The sequence below is a fragment of the Lonchura striata genome, chromosome 2, assembly GCF_050655825.1.
Source record: "Lonchura striata isolate lonStrDom1 chromosome 2, ASM5065582v1, whole genome shotgun sequence".
In the NCBI taxonomy this organism is placed as follows: domain Eukaryota; kingdom Metazoa; phylum Chordata; class Aves; order Passeriformes; family Estrildidae; genus Lonchura; species Lonchura striata.
The window spans coordinates 66,588,523-66,611,723 of NC_140704.1; the positions used below are offsets into that span (position 1 = coordinate 66,588,523).

The 23,201-nt window shown below is 40.3% G+C and overlaps 1 protein-coding gene across 3 annotated transcripts; it reads right to left on the bottom strand.

Moving 5' to 3' along the window:
- Positions 1-5,019: 5,019 nt before the first annotated feature.
- Positions 5,020-22,350, bottom strand: TBC1D7 (TBC1 domain family member 7). Of its 3 annotated transcripts, none has more exons than XR_014952710.1 (9): positions 22,220-22,350; positions 21,059-21,258; positions 20,478-20,598; positions 19,722-19,802; positions 16,754-16,941; positions 15,016-15,153; positions 13,279-13,424; positions 5,917-6,221; positions 5,020-5,279 (listed from the first exon to the last, which is right to left on the bottom strand). XR_014952710.1 is itself a non-coding variant. In XM_021536495.3 (9 exons), exons 3-9 carry the CDS (start codon positions 20,587-20,589, stop codon positions 5,193-5,195), a joined length of 882 nt encoding a protein of 293 aa, XP_021392170.1. In that variant the 5' UTR covers positions 20,590-20,598; positions 21,059-21,258; positions 22,220-22,350; the 3' UTR covers positions 5,020-5,192. The 3 variants fall into 3 exon arrangements, 2 of the variants coding, with proteins under 2 accessions (XP_021392170.1, XP_085427625.1); XM_021536495.3 differs by having other exon boundaries at positions 6,092-6,221; XM_085571499.1 differs by lacking the exon at positions 22,220-22,350 and adding an exon at positions 22,020-22,148 and having other exon boundaries at positions 6,092-6,221.
- Positions 22,351-23,201: the final 851 nt, after the last annotated feature.

Sequence of the window (23,201 nt, forward strand, 5' to 3'; positions counted from 1 at the left end):
TTTCTGGTGCCTGTGTATTTTATCACCCTCTGTCCCAGTGACTATGTAACACATGGAGGTAGTCAAGGATACCAGTCAGGCTCACCCACACCTCCATGGGAGCAAAGCAGGAAAGGGAGACTTCTCAGAGCAGATGGATGGGACAGATCAGATGAGCCCCAAGCACTGTGGCTGGGCCGGTGCAGCTCAGCAAAGAAGGACAAGTGGTACCTCAGCTGCTGAAGGGGTACCTGGCACCCCCATAGTGAAGAGTAAATCCAACAGTCTGCACTAGACACACACAGGCATCCAAAAATCCCACAACCAAACCCCATCTGTCACCACAATGCTGCTGGTGCAGGCTGTGCTCTGTCTGGGCCAGCTGCCAGAGTCAATGTGCAGCCACCAAGCAGCACCAGCAAGTGCTGCTGCTGTTCAGCAGAAGAGCCATTCCTGCACATCCATATCATGTATTCCTATTTTTTGTTACCCTTCTTCCCCAAGTAGCTTCAGTGGGCGACAAGCTGAAGCCTCTGCATAGTGAAAAGAGGAGAAAAAGCTTTCACAAGAATAACTACGTAACTTCAAACCAGCTCACTGGCCTCCTGCAAGGGTGGCAGCTCTGCTGAGGCTCTTCAGTGTTTGGAAATGTTGGTGCAAACATTCTGACTCTAAGGAGATGAGTGACACCCAGCATTGTCACTCTAAGTGGCAGCTGGGAGCAGCTCCCCTTCCCTGACACACAGAGGCTTCTAATTACACAAAAATTAAAGATTCATCTACTTTAACTGACCAATTTATGTTCCTTTCCCTTGCTGGTAGGTAAACACATGATCAAAACTCTGCTATTGGGCTTTTTTTGGTTTGCTTCCATCTGGGCAACTTTTCACCTACCTTGTTTGTGTGTGTTTGTCTTTCCATTCTGACAGACAATGAGTTTTGTGGCTATCCTGTGAGATGTGGATAAATCATCAGAATTGTAGGTTGTGACTAAATATCCCCTTCCCTCCCATCGAGCCATGGCTTCCATAGCAGCAGTATGTAGTGGTTTCTTTACAGATAGAAAAGAAAATAAAAGAAGCCTTAACAAGAAAATTATTGGTGAGAATATGTTGTACAGGGAATGTGAGATCACAGTCCAATCTCTTGCATTGAGACCTCTACAAAAGGGATGGGTTATGTTTTAATGGAAGCATTTCATACAACCAGAATAAGTAAAGGGATGTGTGTGTCTTCATTGAACTCCATGTAATTACTGGTAATCAAACTGCAATCCAATGCCATCTGTAGGCAGGAAACGGAGCAGCCTGGAAAAAAATCAATGCTCCTTTTAACAGGCACACCTGCACAAACACACTCTCCTGCTTGGCAGTGCTTGGCTGAGAGCTCAGTGCTCGTAGCCCAGCATAGGGCTGGGCTGCTTTGCCATTGTCTTCCTCACCTCCATTTCTCCCCCTTGCTCCTCAGATCAAGGTTCCTAGACAACCAAGCCCAAAAACAACAGCATGGCCATGCCCTGGTCTGTGTGGAACAAAGCAGCTGCCCTACTCCTGAGCAGTGGGAGCTTCTGGTGCAGCTGTCAGGGCAAAGTGCAGCAGCACCCTCAGGCCACATGGGCCAGCAGTGCCTTCAAATGGTACAAAGCTGCCTACAGAATTATTCCCTGAGTGGCAGGATGAACAAAAGCTTGGCTTTTAGGTAAATTTGTGCCACAGGAGCTGTGGCGTTCAGAAGCCACATCTTTGGCTGAAGCTGTCCCATGTGAAGATGACAACTGATCTGTCCACAGAACGCTGCTCTGGATCACTGTTACTTTATGAGCCTTTGAATGACTATACTGGAGCTACTTTTGTATCCATGCTCTCCTGCTTTCCTTTCCATGCAGTCAGGGCCCTTAGTAAAATCCAAATCACTCATCACTTTTCAAGCATCATCCTCTGTCATCTGTCATTACTTTGCTTATCTGGAGTTTCCATAACATTTGGACATCAGCTGGAAAAGAACTGGCGCATGCAGCACAGGAGAGTACACACATGTAGCACCACTCTAAACCCCTCTGGAGAGAAAGTATGGCTTGAGGGGAGAAATTGATCAAATTAAGCTTATTTTTCTTGTTTGCAAAGCCCATGAAGATATTTGGCAGGGTGAAGCTTGAGGGGGAGAGCTTTTACTCTCCAATGTCCAAAGTGAATGCTTTGGTGCCATCTCTGGGGGAAAAAAGCATAAAGGAAACACAAAACCTAACACTTGTTGGTTTCTAAATGAACAAGCAAGTATGCAGCAAGCAGCTAAATACTCAGACATTCAAGGAGAAATTATGTAAATAAAGAAAAAATACCTCATTTTCAAGATTCTCAGGAAAAATGAACATCAGATAATTCTTGTGTTCCTTTTGGATGTCATAGAGGTTAGCAGAAAACAAATAGCACCTTACTTAGCCAAAGGTTTCAGTGGGAGGTTCAACTATGTGCAACTTCAAAACATTCTGTGTTAGGCACTACTAGTCCATAGTAGATAAATGACCAAACTTGGACTTCCCATTAGAAGTGGCAAGTTGAACACCACAACTACTGCACTGGTTTAGTTCAAGAGATCCAAGAATGGTCACTACCAACCCCTGGCTGGTGACAATGTCTGGAGGGACAGACCCAGGCTTCCCTAACACTGGACTCTGCTCCAGGCTGGGACATTAGAGGTACCTTGCCTGAACTTTCCCCTGACCATCGCATGCTGGGGACAGTGGAAGCTCCCATTGTGCCATTCTGCTCCCTTGGGAAGCAGGGTGGTGTGCTAAAGCTTTATGCTCCACTGGGTGATGAGCAACTGAGCGATCACTGAAAATTGACTGATACTTCTGGTCTACTGGGAATTCAGGGTATCTTCTGCATAAACTAATTCCTTCATAAATCCACAGCTTAAATTTGTGAGTGGATCCATTATGAGACACACAAATGCCTCTCACCAGCAGTTAAGGAAGCATGGCATTAAACCACCATGCACTCTCTTCAGCATAGCGCCTTCTTCAGCACAGCCCACAATAAATAATGACCTCTGCAATAAAGAAACACTCCTGATCCTTCTGGGTACGTGCAACTAAAAAAGCTATGCAAAAACTTCAGCTGGACATGACAGTGGAGCAGCATTTGGGGATCCATCCCACATAAAATGGGATGCTTAAGTAAAATTGCTGTTGTTTATGTAGAAATACAAAGCTTTTTACTGTGAGGATGACCAAGTACATGTTTCCCAAAGAGGTATTAGACTCCCTCTCCTTGATGATGGTCAGAAGCCACACAGACATGCATGGTCATGGGCAACCAGCTCTAGGTGGCCCTGCTTGGGCAGGGGGATCAGACCATGTGGACTCCAGAGGTCCCTGCCAACTTTTCTAAGGTTCTGTAAAACCTTCTGTGGAACCTTTCTAAGGCTCTGTAAAAGTTGATGTCTCTCTTCTGTGCAGCTCCAGGCCTGCCTAATGATAAAGAAAGGCTTCTTTAAAAAAAAAAAAAAAAGGACTTCTGGAGCCTTCAGTCAAACAGTAATTGGAGGAACACTCACTGGCACGCCTGGAAGCAGTAACACTGACTGGCATTTCTAATCCTGATTCAGTGCACCTCTCTTCACAGAATATGAGTTATTGATTCCCTTTCAGGACTGAAACAGCTGAACACCTTCAGTGTCATCGCTGCTTGTTTTTAAATGACCAAGTAATCTGCCGTGTGAAGGCCACAGTAACGCCCCTGCTCCTTTGGGGTGGTGTGAATTGGCTGTGCAGCCAGGGGGAATCCTTCACACAGGCAACCTCTCAGACTGCACCTGTGGCCATTATTTGAAACACTTGTGCACTGCATGTTACAGGATGCAGGGCTGCTGTTAACAGAACTTGTGTCTTTCCCGTGCACCTTACCCTGCACTAGGAAAACATGCATCCATCCAAAGTGAGCTCCATGGATTACACCACAGTACAGGAACAACAATGGACTCCAAAGCAGATGCAAACACACTCTTCCTGAACTGGCTGAACTGGGGCATTCCAGCAGCACCAACTGCAAGGTCTCAGCATCCAGCAGAGATCATCTCCCCAGGATTTTAGGGGTAACCCCAGCAAAGTCCCAGGCTTCACCATTTAATGTGCTGCAAGATAAACCTGACCCAGTTTAAAACAAAAGCTTCTAAAGCATTTCAAGTCTGCACAACACTGAGTGCAAGCTAAACACACTTTCTCAAGTGCAACAAGCATCTTTGGCACTCAGCACACTAAGCACCAATATGAGTCAAGTAACAGCTAAGCAACACATTCCTATGTACAATTCTCTGGACTATGCAAGAGGTAGAAATAGAATTTTATATTTTTGCAAGGAAAAAATCAGTTCCCCAGTAAATCTCTATCTATGGCTAATCACTTTACTTTTACTTACACCATGAATTACAATTCTACATTGAATTAATTCTGAAATCTAAACCAAGCAAGAATCAAATTACAGCAGCTTTGAGCCAAGCACTCAGCAGAGCCATTGGTTATTACTGGGCTATAATTCTGAATTATATTGGCTTATCCCACTGATTTTCTCCATACCTGCACAGATCCACTTCTCTAGAATATCTTCCATGAAGAACAAAGGAGATACAGCCATAGAGAGCTGTCTGACAGATAAAAAAAAAATATTTTAAAACACTTCAGAAAAGGATTTCACCCCTGGTCATTGTGATGTCCTGTACCTCAGATTTGGGAAGCTTCATTTACCTGAAATTTCACAGTGTTAAAAGAGTACAATTACATTCCTAGCAAAAGCATGCTTGTTCACCACCCAGCAGTTTGACATTCAGTAAATTCACTGTACAAATACCTCCAAGTAGTTACTTGTAATATCAAGTACAAGATGGCATACTGAAACATTTTTATATCACAAGTAAATCTACTTACCTTGCTTTGAGTTAGGTTTACTTCTGCAAAAGCAAGAGAGCACACTGTGCAATCAAAATACTGTAGCTGGGTGAACAAGTAACACTTTGGACATCATCACCCCACCACTAAGTATCTCCATTACCTCTGTTTTTATTGAAAAATATTTACACATTGGTCACTATGCTTTAACAGCATCTTTACACAAAAGGGTTAACAAAGCACATCACACTAGGATGGAGACAGGCTGGCAAAATGTCTTTTCAAAAGTTAGGTTTTTTCCCCAAGCTGTCACAAGCCAAGAGAGTTCTCAGACTGAGTGTGCTGGAGTACCACAGTGTGTGCGCCACAGATCCACAGCTTTGCTGACAATGGCATCGGTGTTGTCCTGAGGAATCTGCAAAAGATCATGCCAAAGTGCCTGGTCAGAGCACTCTATTTTCACTTCTATTTTCTGTTTTCTTTAAAATAAAAGTTTTGGATTTCCAGTCCAGATTTTATCTCTTTATAAAAAAGAAAACAAAAGTAGAATCCCATCTCCCTATCCTCTCATCCCACCATCCCTCTGTCCTGCACACACCATATTACATCCAGGTTTTGGACAAAAAGTTTTTATTTCCAAAATGCTGGTAAGCAGTCGAACACCTCACACTTCACACATCCCTGACACCAGGCATGACTCACACTGCCTATCCATGACCACAGCTGTATCTCATATAACTCACCTGGGTTACACTGAGACCCTACAGCCCTGCTGAGATGCCTCATTACTATTCAGGGTCAGGAAGGTTCAGGGTCAGGTTCATGATCCCATCCTCACATCAACAGAAAACACACATTTAGTCTACAAATCTGCACTCAGGCAAGATGTAAAAAAAGGTGCCAGAAACCAGCCCTTCTAAGAAGCCTCCAGAAAAATTAAGCTAACCTGACCTGCACTTTCACAGAAAAACCCTTTAGTATCACAAATGTTAATTCTTTACATAAATACATTCCCCAAGCCTAAAAATCACTTAGTTCTACGGAAGCCTTACCTCCTCATAGAAGAAGTTATTGCACTCAATGCTGAGCATAGTCCCTTCTCCTTGGTACTGTTACACTGTTCTCAGTAATGTAATATCTTTTGGTACATCTGCAGCAGGCAAGCAACTCAGGCTGAAACAGTTATAAGCTATAAAAGGTAATAAAAAGCATAATTAGAGTACTTACATTTTCCAAAAACTGTGTGATCTTTTCTGCAGAATTCAGTGCTATTATCTTCATTTTAAAGGTTAATAATATCTCCACAGCAACAAACACAAGAATCTTGCAGGATCCACTTATAACTTTGTCCCAAACTCTACAAGAAAGTGAAAAGGAATCACTAAACACTATCTGCTTATTTCTCTGCTAGAACAGCCTTTGTATAATCATCTCTATCCAGAATACTTTTCTGAACAACAGCAATGTATTGAATTATTTGGGTCAGGATAAATAGACATCATTTTATCAACTCCTCAATCTGTACAGAGCAGAGGGATAGCAAGCAGCAATTGGAATGTACTGATATGGTGTGTTGCTGTTTAGAAATTTAACTGTTTACAAGCTCAAGTACAAAAAGCAAATCTTGGCATAATAGCCTGGACTGTAACAATTACTCTACCGGACTACACAGCTACCAGAGCATGTGGTAAAGATGAGAATTCTTCCTAGTGCAACAAGAAAAAAGGAATTAACTCCATTAGCATGACTAATAAAGATACTCTTCAATCAGCTAAGTTGCTAAAAATTCAAAGAGATGTAATATTGAACTACTACATCTCAAGCAGGTCATTGCTGTATGAGATACAAATATGATCAGCAGGATAGAGTCCTGTTTAAATCAGGCACAAGGAACAACTGCTAAGTCTTCCAATTCATCTCACTGTGCACAGACATTCTCAGAAATACCTAGGCACTCCTACCTCTCATGTGAAATCACACCTGGACCTCCTTGGGCAGGTTTTCAAAGGCTTCAGCAACAGAACTTGGATGAATATTAAAATGGATCATCACTACCAAAACCTACTATTAGCTTGCAACAATTTGAAACCATCCTTCATCCAGCAGCTCCCTCTCAGGCCCAGTTCAAGAGACTCAAGATAAAAGATTGCACAAAACAGTGTGAAACCGTCTGTCAGATGACAGCTTTTAGGGCTCACATTATTTTTAGTTCTTGAATTTTAAGAGCTATGTCAGAAAGAGTTTCTAAGGATTACAGTTCTTGCTCCTTCTGGGCACTTCTTCAAAGTATTTCTCCTTCCAAATAAAAATAAGGAGGAACAAAGATCACACACTATGCTCCATAATTTCTGAATATAGTAGCAGCAACTGAAAAATATCTTCTGCAGCCCATCTACAAATGTAGATCTATGGGTATACTCCTTCCAGGGACAACTCAACTTTTGTATGACCTCTCTCAGAAGAATTTGCCTTTCAGCCCAGAGAGCCAGGAGAGCACAACGCAGGCATGACATGAACTTTGACAGCTGAGCTGAAGCACAGGATCACACTTTTACAGAAGGAATTAAAGAGGGGAGAGCCCAGCCAAGAGCAATTAAGGTGATGAAGAGAGGGGAAAGGTGAGAGAGCTTGGACTGCTCAGCCTGGAGAAGAGAGGGATCTGGGGAATCTCATCAACGTAAACTGGAAGGGAGAGTGCAAAAAGAGTGGATCCAGGCACTTTCCAATCATGCCAGGTGAAGGGATCTGAAGCAACAGGCACAAACTCAAACACTAGATTTTAACTTATAACAAAGAAAGGAGAAAAACAAATGTGTAGATCCTCAGGACTGTTCTGAAAGTAGAAGAAACAAAAAACCCACATGGACAGATAAGGGGAAAAGAAAAAGTACAGCCAATTTCTTTCCCCTTTGCAATTTAGTTTTAATTCCCTGTCTTCCTATGATTAAATAATTAGTACAATCCCCACAGGGACAGGAGCAACACACAATCCAAGATCAAAATCTTACTGCTATATTTGTGGTTCAAGCATTCCAGGACAAATGATCACTGCAAATATTACATTGCTGTTGAAGTCAGGTCTAGGAAGCTTTAAGCAAGGATATGAGAGAACTGAGACAACAGCTCTGTTCCACACTATAGAGGTCACCCCTGTTTACTTCTACAGCATTTTCCTACACAAACACATCTGTTTAGAACACAAGAAAAACTTCCCTGTGTGTTCCATGTGCATCAGAACTATAATTGCGAGTGAAATTACTGCAAGTGGCAGATCTCAAAAACAGGAAAAAAAATATTAAACTTCATATTAAAGCTCATGTTAATTTGAAAACAAATTTACTAATCCTTTTATAAAATACCCAGTCTTCTTTCATTATTTTGCTTCCAATTCTTCTGACTTCAGTCTCCATAATTACACTAGGTTACGTGCTATGTTCAGAAAACACTTTATTGTTTTCCTGCATTATTTAGTCTGATTCCCATACAAATGTTTTAACAATGGCAAAACAGATGCAGTATCTAAATCACCAGTGTCTTAACAAATTTTGGAAGATGATACACAGAAAACTGAGTGAGATGTCAGCACTAACCAGCTGTGTCTGCTGCAATATTTTTCCCTTAACACTTCAGCTATTGTTACTCTCAGTGCCTCTCAACCAGTGACAGTAATCGAGAATGATTGTGCAACACTGTGGTGAACAGTCAGCACCTTGTCTGTACCAGCAGAGCCAGGAACAACAACATAAACTGCCAAAAGTAGGAAAAAACCACAGCAGTTTCAATGAAATACATTTTCTGATCCTCTTCTAATACAGTAATCTTTATACGTTGCGTTTACACAGGTGCCATGCTTTCATTTTTTTCGTAGCAATCATATAAGGTCAACTTTACTGCAACTTTTTACCTGTTCTTTGATACTGCTGGAGAGGGGGAAAGTATAAGAGAAACATCATGAAACTGTGCCTACAGCCCTACACAGGAATGAAGAAAAAGAAATACATATTCTGAATGAAATTCACTGTTTTGTGTGACTGTCATCCTCTGTAAAATACAGCTGTTCAATTAACCACAGGAACACTTTTGCAGGTGTTTCTTGAAGAGCAAAGCAGTATTGACAAGCACAGGAAAAATAAAAAGAAATGGGAAGCTGTAAAGGCAAAGAGCATGCCAAGGATTATGCAAATGAAACCATTTACTTTTCACTGATCCTCTCCTATAGACAAGATACAACACTCTGTGTGCACCTGTGTGTGAAGGGATGGCATTCTCCAGGCACTCTCTGAGGTTCCTGCACCACACTACAGTGCAGGAATACACAAGAGGCATCACAGAACTGCTGCTCTCTCTTTTTCTGATGTACTGTCATTTACCTCACCGTTTTTCCCTATGCTGCAGGGTATAGACACTCAACCTTATTTCCTGGCTCTGGTCCTCCAGCCATCCAGGCAAGAGATATCTAAAAAATTCAAATGCTTTATCCTCTGCCTGCAGTTCTGGTGTCCTTCCAGAGGTAACTGGGCATGGAGGGACACAATGAAGCTCACACAAATCTCACCCTGATCTATCATGATCTTCTGCCCATTCATTTGCAAACCTGAGAAGCAGCTCAGTGAGACAAAGGCAAACTGAATTCAGTTTCTCTGTAGTAGCAGCCCACATGCACATTCTCATGCCCTCCTGCTCCACAGTAAAATTAAGGCATTTTCCATATTTCTGTTGTTTCTATTAACAAATAACTTACATTTTTACAACTAAATGTAATTTATACAGGGCATGGAAATCACAGATGTACAACTACAGAATTATATTAATATATGAGGTAGTGCCAGTTTGAAAGTCATAAGATTTCAGGAGAATGACCAAATACTTTGCCACTAGCAAGTCGCCAGAGACTAATAATCTAACACAAGCCAGCCAATGCCAAGCCTTCAGTGCAGAGTACAAACAACATTAGGCAGGGGCCTGATACATGAGTGGCATCATTAGGCCATAAAAAACGTCAGGCTCATTCACAATGACAACTGCAAAGCTGCACTGCTTCTGCTGGATCATCTGGGCTGACAGTGCCAGATTAAACTGGAAGCCAAAGTGCCATTTTGCCTGTAGAGATGAAGCCACAAACAGGAGCCCAAGGTTTAAGAGCAGGGATCTTCCAGCTGAGGGCCATCACAACACCATTGGAAAGCTTTCCACACATGGGCTTATCAAAGAGGTAAGCAGATATGCTGCTGCACAAATCAAACAGGGCAATGAGTAGGAAAATAATGATGTGATCCAGTTCTCTCCCTGTCTCAGATAGAAGCACACCTTTCTGTGCCTCTCAAACCTCTGCTTACAGGCTGGTTCATATTCCAGAAAGCATCCTGTCTATATTCCAGGTGGGATACAGAGTCTCTGGAACAGTCTGCTCCTCCCTTTTACCCATGTGCCACCTTTAAGAAGTTTGTTAAGACGCTCATCACATAATATGCCAAGTAGATTAAACACTGCATAAGCTCAAAGCAAAGGTTTCCACGTGAAACCTGTCTGTATGTATTTTCCAAGCCCACTTAAATTAAACTGATGCATAAATTTTACCTATGGTGTAACTTGAAGTGTGCTATAAACCAGTATTTATACCGAGTGCCAGTGCCTGTCAGGTACTGATATTGTGCAACTTCATCTCATCACCATTATCAGGTAAAATTTCTGCATAGCACATACAAGTCTTGTACACCTCAGAAAACAAACAAACCCATGAATTTTAGATTTATCTGCTTGACAGAGAAGACTACAGTTCACAGAAAGCAAGCAGCCTCTGTAAGAAATGCAGTGCTAAATCATAAGTGAAAATAAATCATAAAAGACTGTGTTCAGATAATCTCTCACTTGACAAGAAAGTAAGTAAAATTCACGGGAGAACTGGAGACCTTCAAACCTCAGCAGTTTCAACACTGACATTTGGATGCATTTCAGATAAGCACTGGGGCTGCTAGATCCTAATCCAAACTGAATCTCCAAGCATTAATTAAGTTCATCTGTCACATACCACCCATGAAGTATGTCATTTCCTCAGCGAATAAGGCCGTTATGATTACAACTGAATAATTCACAAACCTAAACTGCCAAGAAAAAGTGCAATTTCATCATGTTCCCACAAGAACTGCTGGGAAAAGGGATTGTTCTGCCATCAGAAGTACCTACACTGAAATTTGTTTTTATTCCAGTGTGATACAAAAAGCCAGTTTTTTGACCTTTTCCAGGGGGAAAAAAGTATTAACAAATTTCAGGTAATCAAAATATTCTATCTCAGTATGGTAAAACAGCATGTGGAAATGTTAAAGATGCATACTGACTAGACAAAATATTTCATGTAAATAAAACTAATTCAAAATGGTAGACAATTGAAGCCAAATATTCGTGCAAGATGAAATATTCGACCAAATTCTTCATCTAGATTTTTCCTTTTACAAGTTTCAATTTTCAACAGAAATTTTAAAAAAAACCCTTCATCTTCCAAGAGCAAATCTCCTCTGATACAAATTCCTCCCTTAGCTCTTGTCTACAGCCATAAGATCCAGTAGCAAAATTGAATCACATGAGCTCTAAGCTCTAAACTGTAACAAACATCCTATACTGTGCATGATTACATAATTTCTGCTGTCACAGAAGTAGTAAAAACTTTTAATCACCAGATCATACACAATTAGCAAGCAGACAAGAATATTCTGTAGCCTTATAGGTGCTTGATCAGAAGAACTTGCCATGTAACAATAACCTTGTTGCACCTAAATGTTTCAATCCTTCACAAAATGTATGCTTCTCTCAAACATAACCCTTGGCAACAAAAAAACCTACAGAACCTCAAAGACCATGGTCCAACAAGAGCAGAGAGCATGATTTCTAATTTTACAGCTTGTTCCCTAAAATCTTCTTATTCTTGTAAAGGTAAATAGAACATTTTTTTTAAACAGCCATTTTCCACTTTCCTCCATGGAACATGAAGTCCCAGATAAACACTGCATCCACTATTCAGATTATTACAAATTTTACCACCATAAAAGCATTTTCTACAAAGCAATTTACAAAGCACCGTTTTCATACTAGGTTCCTATTCTAGCCATTTAAGTCCTGTAATTACCTTTAAGTAAAGTTTCTCTTGAACATTGTTACTTCTCAAAGTTTTCAGACAGCTGAATATGACACCATTGTTTTCTCTGTGCCACATCCTGTTCAGCTATCAGCAACTCTTATCAATGCAGAAAGATGTTTCTCTACATTGAGCTTGAATTTCCTGCTTTTCTAAGAGTTCTCAGGCAGCAGAATTAGGGAAATCACACTAACTTCATTTCAAAAGCCCTTCAGTGAAGTGTCATGCACAAGAATTTTTCCTTTTTAAAAGCTCAACAACCTATTTGTAACCATAGAATCCTGATATAATCCATAATTGCATTAATTTTATAAAATTCAACTTGCCCTAGTACTTTTTATAATAAACACTCTGTCATGGTTTAACCCCAGCCAGCAACTGAGCAGCAGACAGCCACTCAACTACTACCTCCACCTGTGGGATGGGGGAAAAATTAGAAGGGTGTAAGAAAGAAACAAATTTGTGGGTGGAGAAAAAAAAATTTCATAATTAAAAATAAGTAATAATTTTTAAAAAGTGTAAGAAGAGAAGAAAAACATAACAAAGAGGAAAATAAAACCTGAGACATGTGATGCAACTGAGAATAGTCGCCCACTACCCCGACTGATGGCCAGCAAGTCCCCAGGCAAATGCTCCTACCTGCCAACCTCCTCCTCAGCTTAACTGCTGAGCATGACTCCACTCAGAATGGGATATCCCTTGGCTCAGCTGGAGCTAGCTGTCCTGGCTGTGCCTCCTCCCAGCCATGTTCTTGCTGGTGAGGAGCAGATGATGCTGTGTAACCACTGCACTGCAGGAACTAAAACATCCCTGTGTTCCAAAACACAGCCCTATACCAGCTACTCTGAAGAAATATAACTCTATCCCAGCAAAAACCCATACACATTCCCAAAATCTTTTTCATCTAACACTAATACAGTATTACAGTCACTCCCTACATACAGATTTTTGTCAAAAAGCCCAAAAGCTGACTACCATCCAGCTATGTAACACTGACAGAGGGTTTGGAAGCACTAAGTGTCCTACAGAATCAGCTGGTATACTTAGCTCCATTCTTTTTATTTTTAGTGGGCAAAACCATCATACAGAGATTGATTATCTTGCACCAGTAACAAGGGAAATTAAATCAAATTTTATCATTCTAATTTTATCATTCCCAAGTTAGCAACAAAGCTAACACCATAATCTTAAAGATAAAGTATGGAAAGCTCTTTGCCTGCTAGTGATGACCGAAAGCTGAAATTACTATGCAGTTACAAACAGAAAGAAAAGAAAAAGAACTTGCCTCTGTAAACTGGACTCAGGTAAACATCCTGCAAAACACTTTTTAAACCAAAGATCATAGGGGAGTTTGCTCATTGCAGCACATGTCTTCAGATGCATCAGTAGTCTGTTATCTTCAATGTTCAAATACTGCTCCAGCATTTTTGGCTGAGAAAGAATTAGAAAGTTTTAGGTAACTCAGATCAGAATACTTTCATAGTTAATGCACACTGTAAGACAAGCACTGTCTTAACAATTCAACTGGAGCAATGTAACATAGTAAAATAATGTATCTTCATTGTTTTAGTTGTTCCAAAATACAGGTGTTACTGACTTTTGCAATTAACTAATTCTGTACTTAACCAAAGAAACAACCGCAGCTTCCTGAAATTGCTGACCACTACCAGAACTTCCAAGATATGCAGCATTCCCTAGTGCAAGGACGTGCTCAGAGCTTCCAGCAATGCAGAGATTAAACATGCACTAATTACTGCTACCTTCACAAGTAAAAATGAGTTTCATGCACCTCAAACCTAATCGCCTTAGTACACATCAAAAAATATCTACACATAATGCAGCAAAATCCAAGAAATCAAATCTGAGAGCAATTCCCTGTGCAACCCATTAAAAGCTGGACACTGATTTATTGTTTAAAAACCTGAAGTATTTAAGGCATAAACATGTGGATAATTTGCTCATCTTTTTTAAATTTTAACGTAACGCAGTATATATTTTCATGAATTTTTGACTACCTATATGCTTTGTCATAGTTAGGCAAACTGTTAAGGACCTCAACTGTCAAAGGCAGAAAACATTTCCTTTGCCAATATTCTCACCTACTGAGTCTTGGCACATTGATTGTGTTACAAAAAAAAAATTAGGGAGGGAGATGCTTGGCACTCTCTACATGACATCACACGAACACACACTTTAAAAATAATCCTTTCTCATTTCAACTGGTATAGTTGAATGTACCATCCACAGAAACAGGAGATAGGTTTAAAAATTATTTCTTAGTTCCAAAATAACTAACAAGAGAAGGGAATTTCTATTCAGCAATTGCTGGTGCTCATGTACTCGATATTTTTACTTTTTAGGATATTGTTAACTAAAAGCTCCTTATCTGTTAAGGCCATTTGATGAATTACAAGAACTTCTATCATTTTCATAAGTACATATTAAAATCAAACTTTAATTTTATAAAACAGTAAGACAGAAATTCAAAATTAATATTCTACGATAGAATTTAAATTGACAGTGCTACAAAAATCTACCCCACTTTTTATTATAATTTGATTTGCAACATACTGTTTTTCTGAAGACAAAGTACTCTGCTCCATTTATAAAGCAAAACTGCGCTTTGTCTATCATCCAATGAGCAGCACATGAATGCCAGAGATGCAGCCTAGAAAGTAGCAGACGTACATGAAGATGTTCTTCACTTTTGACATTTTTAATTGTTTAAAGAAAATTCTGAAGTGACCAATTTATGAGACATGTAATTCAATTGGATACAATGTAATCTTTAGACAAAAAAGGCAATTGAAAATTACCACATAGCAAACAAAACCAATTTTTAATGTTACATTAGACCAGGCAGCACAATCACAATGCAGAAAGCACTCCTCCCTTATTCTCAAAGTAGCTGGTGGAATAGAGTCCAAGGGTGTCACTTCTGATTCTCCAGTTGTCTCCCCATATTAATGTTTTCCATGAATGCTTCTCCTTGCAAAAAGAAAAAAAAAATCCTTTTCCTTACCAGCTGTTGTAATGAATCTTTGTGCTTGCTGTTCAGCTGATTCACAAAGCAACTGACAAGCCAATAGCATTCTATAGGATCCTCTACCATTTCCTCCATTGCTTTAGCAATAGCAAGAAACACTTCATCTTCAGGTTCCTGAAAAACAAAGAGAAAAAAGTGATATCTACTAAAAAGTATTGGACTATTCTGTTTTAAATTATTCTTATATTCCTTTTCTCTGCCATTTGGGGAAAAAGCCAGGAATCAACATACACAAAAAGCTGTTCTGATGTTCCTAAACAAGACACTGGGCAGCAGCTGCACGATGATGACAGATATCTATTAAAACAAAGCAAGTAAGACTTTTCTCACTTTTGAAACCAAAACAAACTTCAGTGTACAGAGAGTCCTAAATACTACTGGGATTATGTCTCTGCCACACAGACTGCTCCAATGCACACATATCCTTACTTGAACTCTCTGTGTTCACATGTACAAAGCACTCATCAGACTTCCACTCCTTTTGTTACTCAAACATTTCAAAATATTTAGATCAATCTGACATCTCTTTATCTCCCTCTGCCTCTAAAATAAAACACCTGCATTACCATCAAGTGTAACCTCTCATAAGTTTAAGGGGTCAGTGACAGCACTGAAAAGAGAACAAATGCTTTCTGCAGCAGCCAAACAAACCTGACTTAGTTACAAGACTAATGACTGGGGCTCTGCTAAACACCATCACTATGAAACCTCACTGCAGTCCTGAGAGCAGCTCTGGGATGCACTGACAAAACATCACTCAGAAGGCAATGCTGCTCTAGAAGGGAGGAATTTTCAGCCCACTGCATCACATGTCAAGATCAAGGAAATTTCACTACTGGAAATTTGCAGGGTAGGATGGCCATATTCCTAGGCAATGGTAAGGGTATGAAAACATTCCCTCCTCTGACAAAAGAATGCTGCAGGTAATCCTCCAATTCTAAATATTACTGATTTTTCCATATTGACTTGAACCTTTTTTTTATTTTGAACTTTTCTTTAAGTATTTATGTCAAAATTTGTGATTACAGATGAAAAATTACAAATTAAGCTGGGCTAGAGTGAATACAAATAAATTAACTACAGGTCGAAATATACTTAGAAAGCTCTGTGGCTCCTTTCCTCATCTCCTATTTCACGGAAAAAAGAAAGAGCCACATATTGTTTTTATCATCACAACACAGCCTTGTTTAACCAAATAGGTGTACACTGTCAACAGCAGAGTATGTGCATTACCTAACAGAAGCCCAGGTCAGTTCAGACTAAGAAAAAAAGGAGAACAGTACACTGAAGTCTAGATTTAAAAACAAATAATTTAAATATTTGCTGAAACTTGCATTAAATCGTTGCTTGTACAGGCTCTGAATTACCCTTGTTCCAGGAACATAAAAACCTATGAGCTACAATGAGATTATTTCCATGTCAGTGCTATAAAGAAACCGATGCGCCCTGAAGTACAAAAGTCTTGAAACCTAGCAGGAAAAATGCACAGAAGAGATCTTAAGGCATAAAATCTTATGTAAGTACTTAGGGGAAAGAAAAAAGGACTTTGATTAAAATTATTTATTTTATACTAGTAATTCTCTGTTTTCCATTCACCTTACTTGGTCTATCAACAAGCATTTGTGAGGTGACCTGCAGTTCAGTTTCTCACTGGTTTACAGTTTCAAGTTCAAAAAAGTACTGTATTTAAAAGACTGTTAAAATCACCACTGACCAATGGAAAAGCTACGTTTCGAGGCAATTTTCCCGATTCCAGTTGATGTATGCGGAGAAAAACATCAACCTGTGGGGTAGAATCATTAATAAACCGAATCACACGAAGAGCGTGGTGAATATCCCAGTATTGCTCCTTCCGGTACTTCATCACCAAAGCATGAGATTCGTGGTGAGGAGGAATAATTCCTGAAAAAAAAAAGTAATTAAAAATATAAAAGAACAAAATATAAACATTTGTAAGGAGGAAAAAATTGTTAATTTTTATACCTGTCTAGTTTTCAGTACAGTACTAGCTGTATATTTGTGCCCAGTTTCCATTTATTTTGAAAACAAAAGTCAGTGTAGAATGATTTTTATATACATTAGCTGCTCATTTTCTCAAATTCTACACTTTGTGTGAACTTACAGAAAATATATACATGCAATTAACTAATGAAAAAACACTGTTCACTGCAGTATTAATTACTTTACTGCCAGAAAAGTCTTTACTCACTGTACCAGAGATTAATTCTCCCTAAAATGACATTCAAAACCCAAAATCAATCAGTTGAGTAAATTAAAGACTAAAACTTAAGAATGCTACATTGCCACTTGTAAAGTAGCATTTGTAATTTTCTTAGCAGAACACAAATATCTTTTCTAGTTTTCTGGGAGAAAAAAAAAATTTGAAGTATCTAAGTAAAATTACACAGCATTTCCAGAAGAGACACCATTTAACTTAGTCCTTCCCCTTACTCAAGAGTCTTGCCATGCACTGATTTTTATAACAAAACTGTTACAGACTTCAACAGAAATAAAGACATACATACATACACCTAGGCAAAACAATGCCATTTCCCTATGGCTACAGAAGCAGAATCTTTCCCAGAGTAGAAACCCATGAGAACAAAGTATTCTTCAAAAGTCAGCTGAAACAAGCTACCTGCTCCTTTTACCTCTCATTTAAAGAAAAAAAATATTCCTGCCAAGTGTTGCATCATGAAATGGCCGAGTTGAGGAACAAGAACATCAGACAGAAAATTATCTTTTCTTTTCCAGCTGCAAACCTGTCTGCATTTCAAAAGCTGGAAGAAAGCAAGACATTTTTCACAATATGCCAAAAGAGAGTCAACATCATAACTGTATGTACATACTGCCAACTGCTCTCCTCAAACACAGAGGACAACCTTAGGCAGCCAAAATGAAGCTGAAACAACAGAGGGGTGCCTGGAAACCATCATGATTCATCCTTGAACAGGAAGGTAACAGAGGTATTGCTGACACACTATGTCACCTGGGACATCAGCAAGCCTTGGTACATGTCTGAGAGAGTTTTGTTGACAGGACAGACTTCCTTTTCTTTCATTATTAACATTATTTAGAGGTCACATAACACCTCCCACCAGAAATGGCTGCGGTTCTGACCATTTAGGGAGAGATATTTTGCACTGCCCTTCTCAATACCAGATTTTCTAACAACTGTTAACACTGAAATGCAGTGTAAGGAAAGTCCCTGAACATCTGTTCACCCAAGGCATGCCATAAAATGACAGTACAAATACTTGAAATCAGAATATCATGAGTTTGAAGGGACCCATAAGGGCCATTGAGTCCCCCTCCTGGCCCTTAACAAGACCACTCCAAAAAATCACACCATGTGCCTAAGACCAGAGTTCACTCCTTGGACTCTGTCAGACTTGGTGCTGTGACCACTTCCTGCGGAGCCTGTTCCAGTGCCAAACCGCTCCTTATTCTGATATGCAACCTAAACCTCCCCTGAAACAACTTCATGCTGTGAAATGAATTACTCCGGGTTTAAAATATACTTTTTAGAACCAGTATAATTTTCCATGCAGTTGATTCAGAAGATGTTTTGTGTTATCATATGATTCACAGATCCTTTATCTAGAACAGCCCAAGACCTGGCTCTGCAGTGAGCCATAATTTTGTAAAAAGAAGTATTTTGCTATTATAATGTTGGCTGAAGGATTCTGTACTGAGTTGCTTGTCCAAAACTGCTATGCTGTATTTCTCACTACTAATATTTTAAAGGACGTTGACTACTTCACGAGTGCCCAGGGTACAGTAATATTTTTAATGGCAGAGCCTTTTATCAAGTAGGACTACACTATAAGTTCAACACCAAGAACTTCAAGCTTGGTAATTAGATATTGCCCCTTCTGTGCACTGTTAATTTACTACTTTTGCCAAAAAAAGGCTTACAAATCCACATAATCAGGAATATGAAGCCACAACTTTCAAAACATAAAAAATTTGAAGGGGAAGCAATTAATTTAAAAAATAAGATTTTTTTTTAAACCCCTCCTTCAATGTCTTCAAGTAGACATTATCTTCATCTAGTCAACAAACGTACTTGACAGTTAGTGCAAAGTCATTAGTACTTTTGAATTAGTCATCCGACTAGTGCATTTCTGGGAAAATATAATCTATTTATGGTTTTTACAGTTTTTGGGGATACCATTAACTTGTCTTCAGCCTTGTATCTTCTTGGCAATATCTATTGGCAAATACAATTCAAACCAGCAGCAAAACCATAAGAAACCAATATTCTGCAGAACACAAAGCCTCTCTTTAGAATAAACGTGTATTCCATGCTTCACCCAGTTTAAAATTAATCACAATTTTACTTCATCTTAACTGTCTGTTATTTCAGGAGCCCAACTGAATATCTTATCAGATATCGAAGACTTCTTATAACCCACATTTAAAATCCATTTCATAAATGTACTTGGATAGTGTTAGAAAGTTAAATACAGAAACACACTCTCCTAGGCATGTTTCAGCAAAGTTCTCAAAAACTTGTTTTATAATTGCCATTGTGCATCCAAGGTGTACACAAAAGTAGGCTAAATATATACCAGTAGGCAAGGTAATACAGAATAATCCTGTCATTACTTCTTCAAAGACAAAAAGAAAAAAAAAAATTGCACCTTCCTACATTCTACATTCCATATTACGATTCATACCTAGAAGCACTTTCCACACCAGTATACGATACATGGATGGAAGAGGAAACCTTTGACTAAATGTGCAAAGCTTCTCAATATCTGTAAAGAAATTAAAAGAAAAAATATTAAATATGGACAAATTTAAATATGGTTATAAATAGGTTTGTATCTCTGACCCAGCTAAATATGACAAACTCTAGTTGCAGATTGAAATTCCCTATTTCACCACATATTATCAAAAAATGTTTTCACTGCTTTCATGTTGGCCTGACTTACAGTAAAACCAATCCAGGTTTCATCAGGAGGAAACCGGACCAATTTTATAGGCATTTTGTAAAGCACGGCACTGTCAAAACAATTAAGGCCATTTTTAAAGGGACAACATTTATCTTTCTGTTCTGTCAGAGATGTGGCACTCCTCAGGGACCAACAGCAATAACATCTTCATTGCTTTGAAGTTAGATTTTTAGGGAAAGCAATTTTAATCTGAGAATGCAACATCTCATGCTGTCAATTCCATCTTTCTGTTTCTGGACACAAAGAATGAGAGAAAGAAAAAAGAAAAAAACAAGCAAGCTCACAAACCTTTAATAGTTTTTAAAATCAGATTTCCAGGTCTTTGAAAATCAAAGGTCTGCTAGCACTAACTGAAGTATTATTGGTAAAAGATGCAAAACTTAAATAAATACTAAGCACAGTAGGCAAACATTTTTTATTACTCCCTCCCCAGTCCCTAACCACCCAAAAATAGAGCAAATAGGGAAATCAACTTGCCCAAACGATCATCCTTTAACAGAATTTCCAGTGACTTCTTTTCTTCAACTCCACGAAATCCCACTTTTTCATAATACACTGAGCGGAAGTTTCTCTGAGAGTCATCAGCCATGACGGATTCCTTATGGAGAAATAATAAATTCCTCTGAAGACTTATAAGAATATATTCCTATTGCTTTAAGATCAAGTAATTTTGCACACTGATATAAATTTACTGCCTATGTCTCTACAGTATTAATAAACCCTACAGAATATCAAAATCTTCAAAGATTTTTTTTTTGGTCACATACTAGCATAAGCAGTTATAAATTTAATTTATTCTAAACAAGGTCTAAAGATACCAACTTTACAAACAAAATCCAGGGATTTTTAAAAATTATTCACATAGTAAATTATGCTAAATTTCAAAAAGCTTTTTAAAAAATTGTGGGAGAAGCACTTAAGTATTTTATGCCATACCCTGTACTTCAAAACCAACGTAAAAAAATACAGTTACAAGTCTGACAAAATTCTGACTATGAAAACCCTACTCAAGTAGAACTATTGCCCATGTAAGTAAATTTATTAGGTTTCTTACTCACCAGCCAAGGTAATCAGAAGCAAGGACAAGCCAGAGTTGGCCTCAGCAGCACAGGGGTGACAGGGAAGAATAAGGCTGGGTGTGTAAATTTCTTCTTAAATTGTAGATACAAACTGAGTGTTCATGTTGTTACCAGCTACTGTAACAGCCACAGCCTTCAGCTTGCTATTCCAGTGCTAAAACCAAACAAATGTCTCATCCCTGTAGTGGAAAAAAAGGTAAATTCCAGTAAGTGCTTTGTGTGTCATAACAACTGCAAATGACATTTCAATTCAGTTCAATTCTCTATCAATCAATTCTCTCTCCTCTGTGACTGAATTAGTGATTTCCAAGATAGGCCAAATATTATTTCGAAACCAAAGAAAAAATAAATAAATATTACTTGCAACACATTCCAGTCCTGCACTATCCTTAAGAGAATGACAGTGATATTCATGTATGGTGTATTTAAGGGTCCACTGATCACAGTGCTCACTATTTACATTGGAGCCATGTCTAAAAGCAGACTTCAGATGCAATAGACACTGAACTACTTTTGAAAATTTTCAGATTTGCATTTATAAGTTCAAATTTTCAAGAGCTAGGTTCAGTAAGTGTTATTTACAAAAATAATTAAAAAAAAAAAAAAATAAAAAACCAACCAAACACACGTCTAGCCCAGACCGCTTGAGGGAAAATGACAGGAGAGACATAGAACAGGAACATTAATCACAATTTGAAAAATAAAAGCAGGACCTATTAGCCAGGAATATTATTTTAATAAATTCAAACTAGCACTATAATAGCAGTACATTTTATTTACTCAGTGGTAAAAGGAGAAAGATAGTTTGTCTCCTCCTTCACAAATTAGGATTTGTATTTTCAAATGATTAGTATTCCAATCTTTACACCGGTCTTCAATAGAGTGGAAAAAGAAAACGGGAAAACAAATCCTTAGCCAGCTCATTGGAAGTGTGCCGTACAGAAGTGTGCAGTTAACTCGTGCTATCTGCAATTACAGCATTTTCGGCCTCCCCAGTGGCTTTCCCGGTCCCTGAAGTGTCACTCCAGGCGCAGCACCAGCAGCGCCGCACAGGCCCGGGGTGCGGAGCCACCGCGCTCTGCCCCGACCCAGCTCCCTTCCCTCGCAGGCCCTGCGCAGGCTCCCCGCACCCGGCCCTACCTCGGGGCTCAATTCCCGGCCTCCGTCACAGCCCCGGAGGCAAACAAGGGCACATTTGAGCACGGCACCGACTCTCCCGGCAGCCCGGGCCGCGCCGCGCTGCCCCGCCCGGCACCTCGGGCAGCGGCCGCGGCGCATGCGCGGGCCCGCCCCGCCCGGCACCTCGGGCAGCGGCCGCGGCGCATGCGCGGGCCCGCCCCGCCCCGGCGGCGGGCGGAGCGCCGGGGCGGCCGTGCGCGGTCGCGGTGCGCGGTCGCGGTGCGCGGTCGCGGTGCGCGGTCGCGGTGCGCGGTCGCGGTGCGCGGTCGCGGTGCGCGGTCGCGGTGCGCGGTCGCGGTGCGCGGTCGCGGTGCGGGGTCGCGGTGCGGGGGTCGCGGTGCGCGGTCGCGGTGCGCGGTCGCGGTGCGGCGGTCGCGGTTTGTGCCGTGGGCGTCCCGCAGCCTGTCGGGGTCACCCGGTTGATCACGCACCGCGCCTGTTCCCCCCGCCACCCCGCGGCTCGATCCCTCTGCCCTCAAAGAGCATCCATCCTCAGAGCCGGCTGCCCGCATGGCGCGCCGAGGGCTGCACCGCGTTGTGTGCTGTAATAGTGGGTGTGCTCGGCGCGTTTGCCCCGTTCGCGGTGACTCCGAGGACGAGTTACTTAGAGAGACCTATGGGAAGCGAACTGCACTTCGCAAAACCGAGATTTACTCGCTTGTGAGCGAGTGAATCACGAGGCGAGGCGTTTGTGATCAGAGTACTGGGTGCTAAATATCCCGCCCCTCAAAACAAATAAGGATCTACATCTCGCTGCTGAAAGCCTCCAAAATCAACCTGTGTTGCCAAAACTGAGGGACGTCAAACTAGTGGTGTGATTATGATTCGGGGTTCGGGTACTTTGGTAGTTGTTGTGATGTTTATCTCTGGGACCCTGGCAGCCTCTCTGTGCGGTGGCACAGACCGGGCGGCTGCTCGCAGCAGGAGCGGAGATGTCAGCTCC

Bases quoted from the DNA above. Each gene is read 5' to 3' on its own strand.
- TBC1D7 (XM_021536495.3), bottom strand. From the start codon at position 20,589: ATGGCTGATGACTCTCAGAGAAACTTCCGCTCAGTGTATTATGAAAAA. The intron at 15,154-16,753 runs GTCAGTGGTGAT...TTTGTTTTTCAG, and splicing joins GAAACGTAGCTTTTCCATTG to GAACCTGAAGATGAAGTGTT. The intron at 5,280-6,091 runs GTAAGTACTCTA...GATCTTTTGCAG, and splicing joins TCACACAGTTTTTGGAAAAT to ATTCCTCAGGACAACACCGA.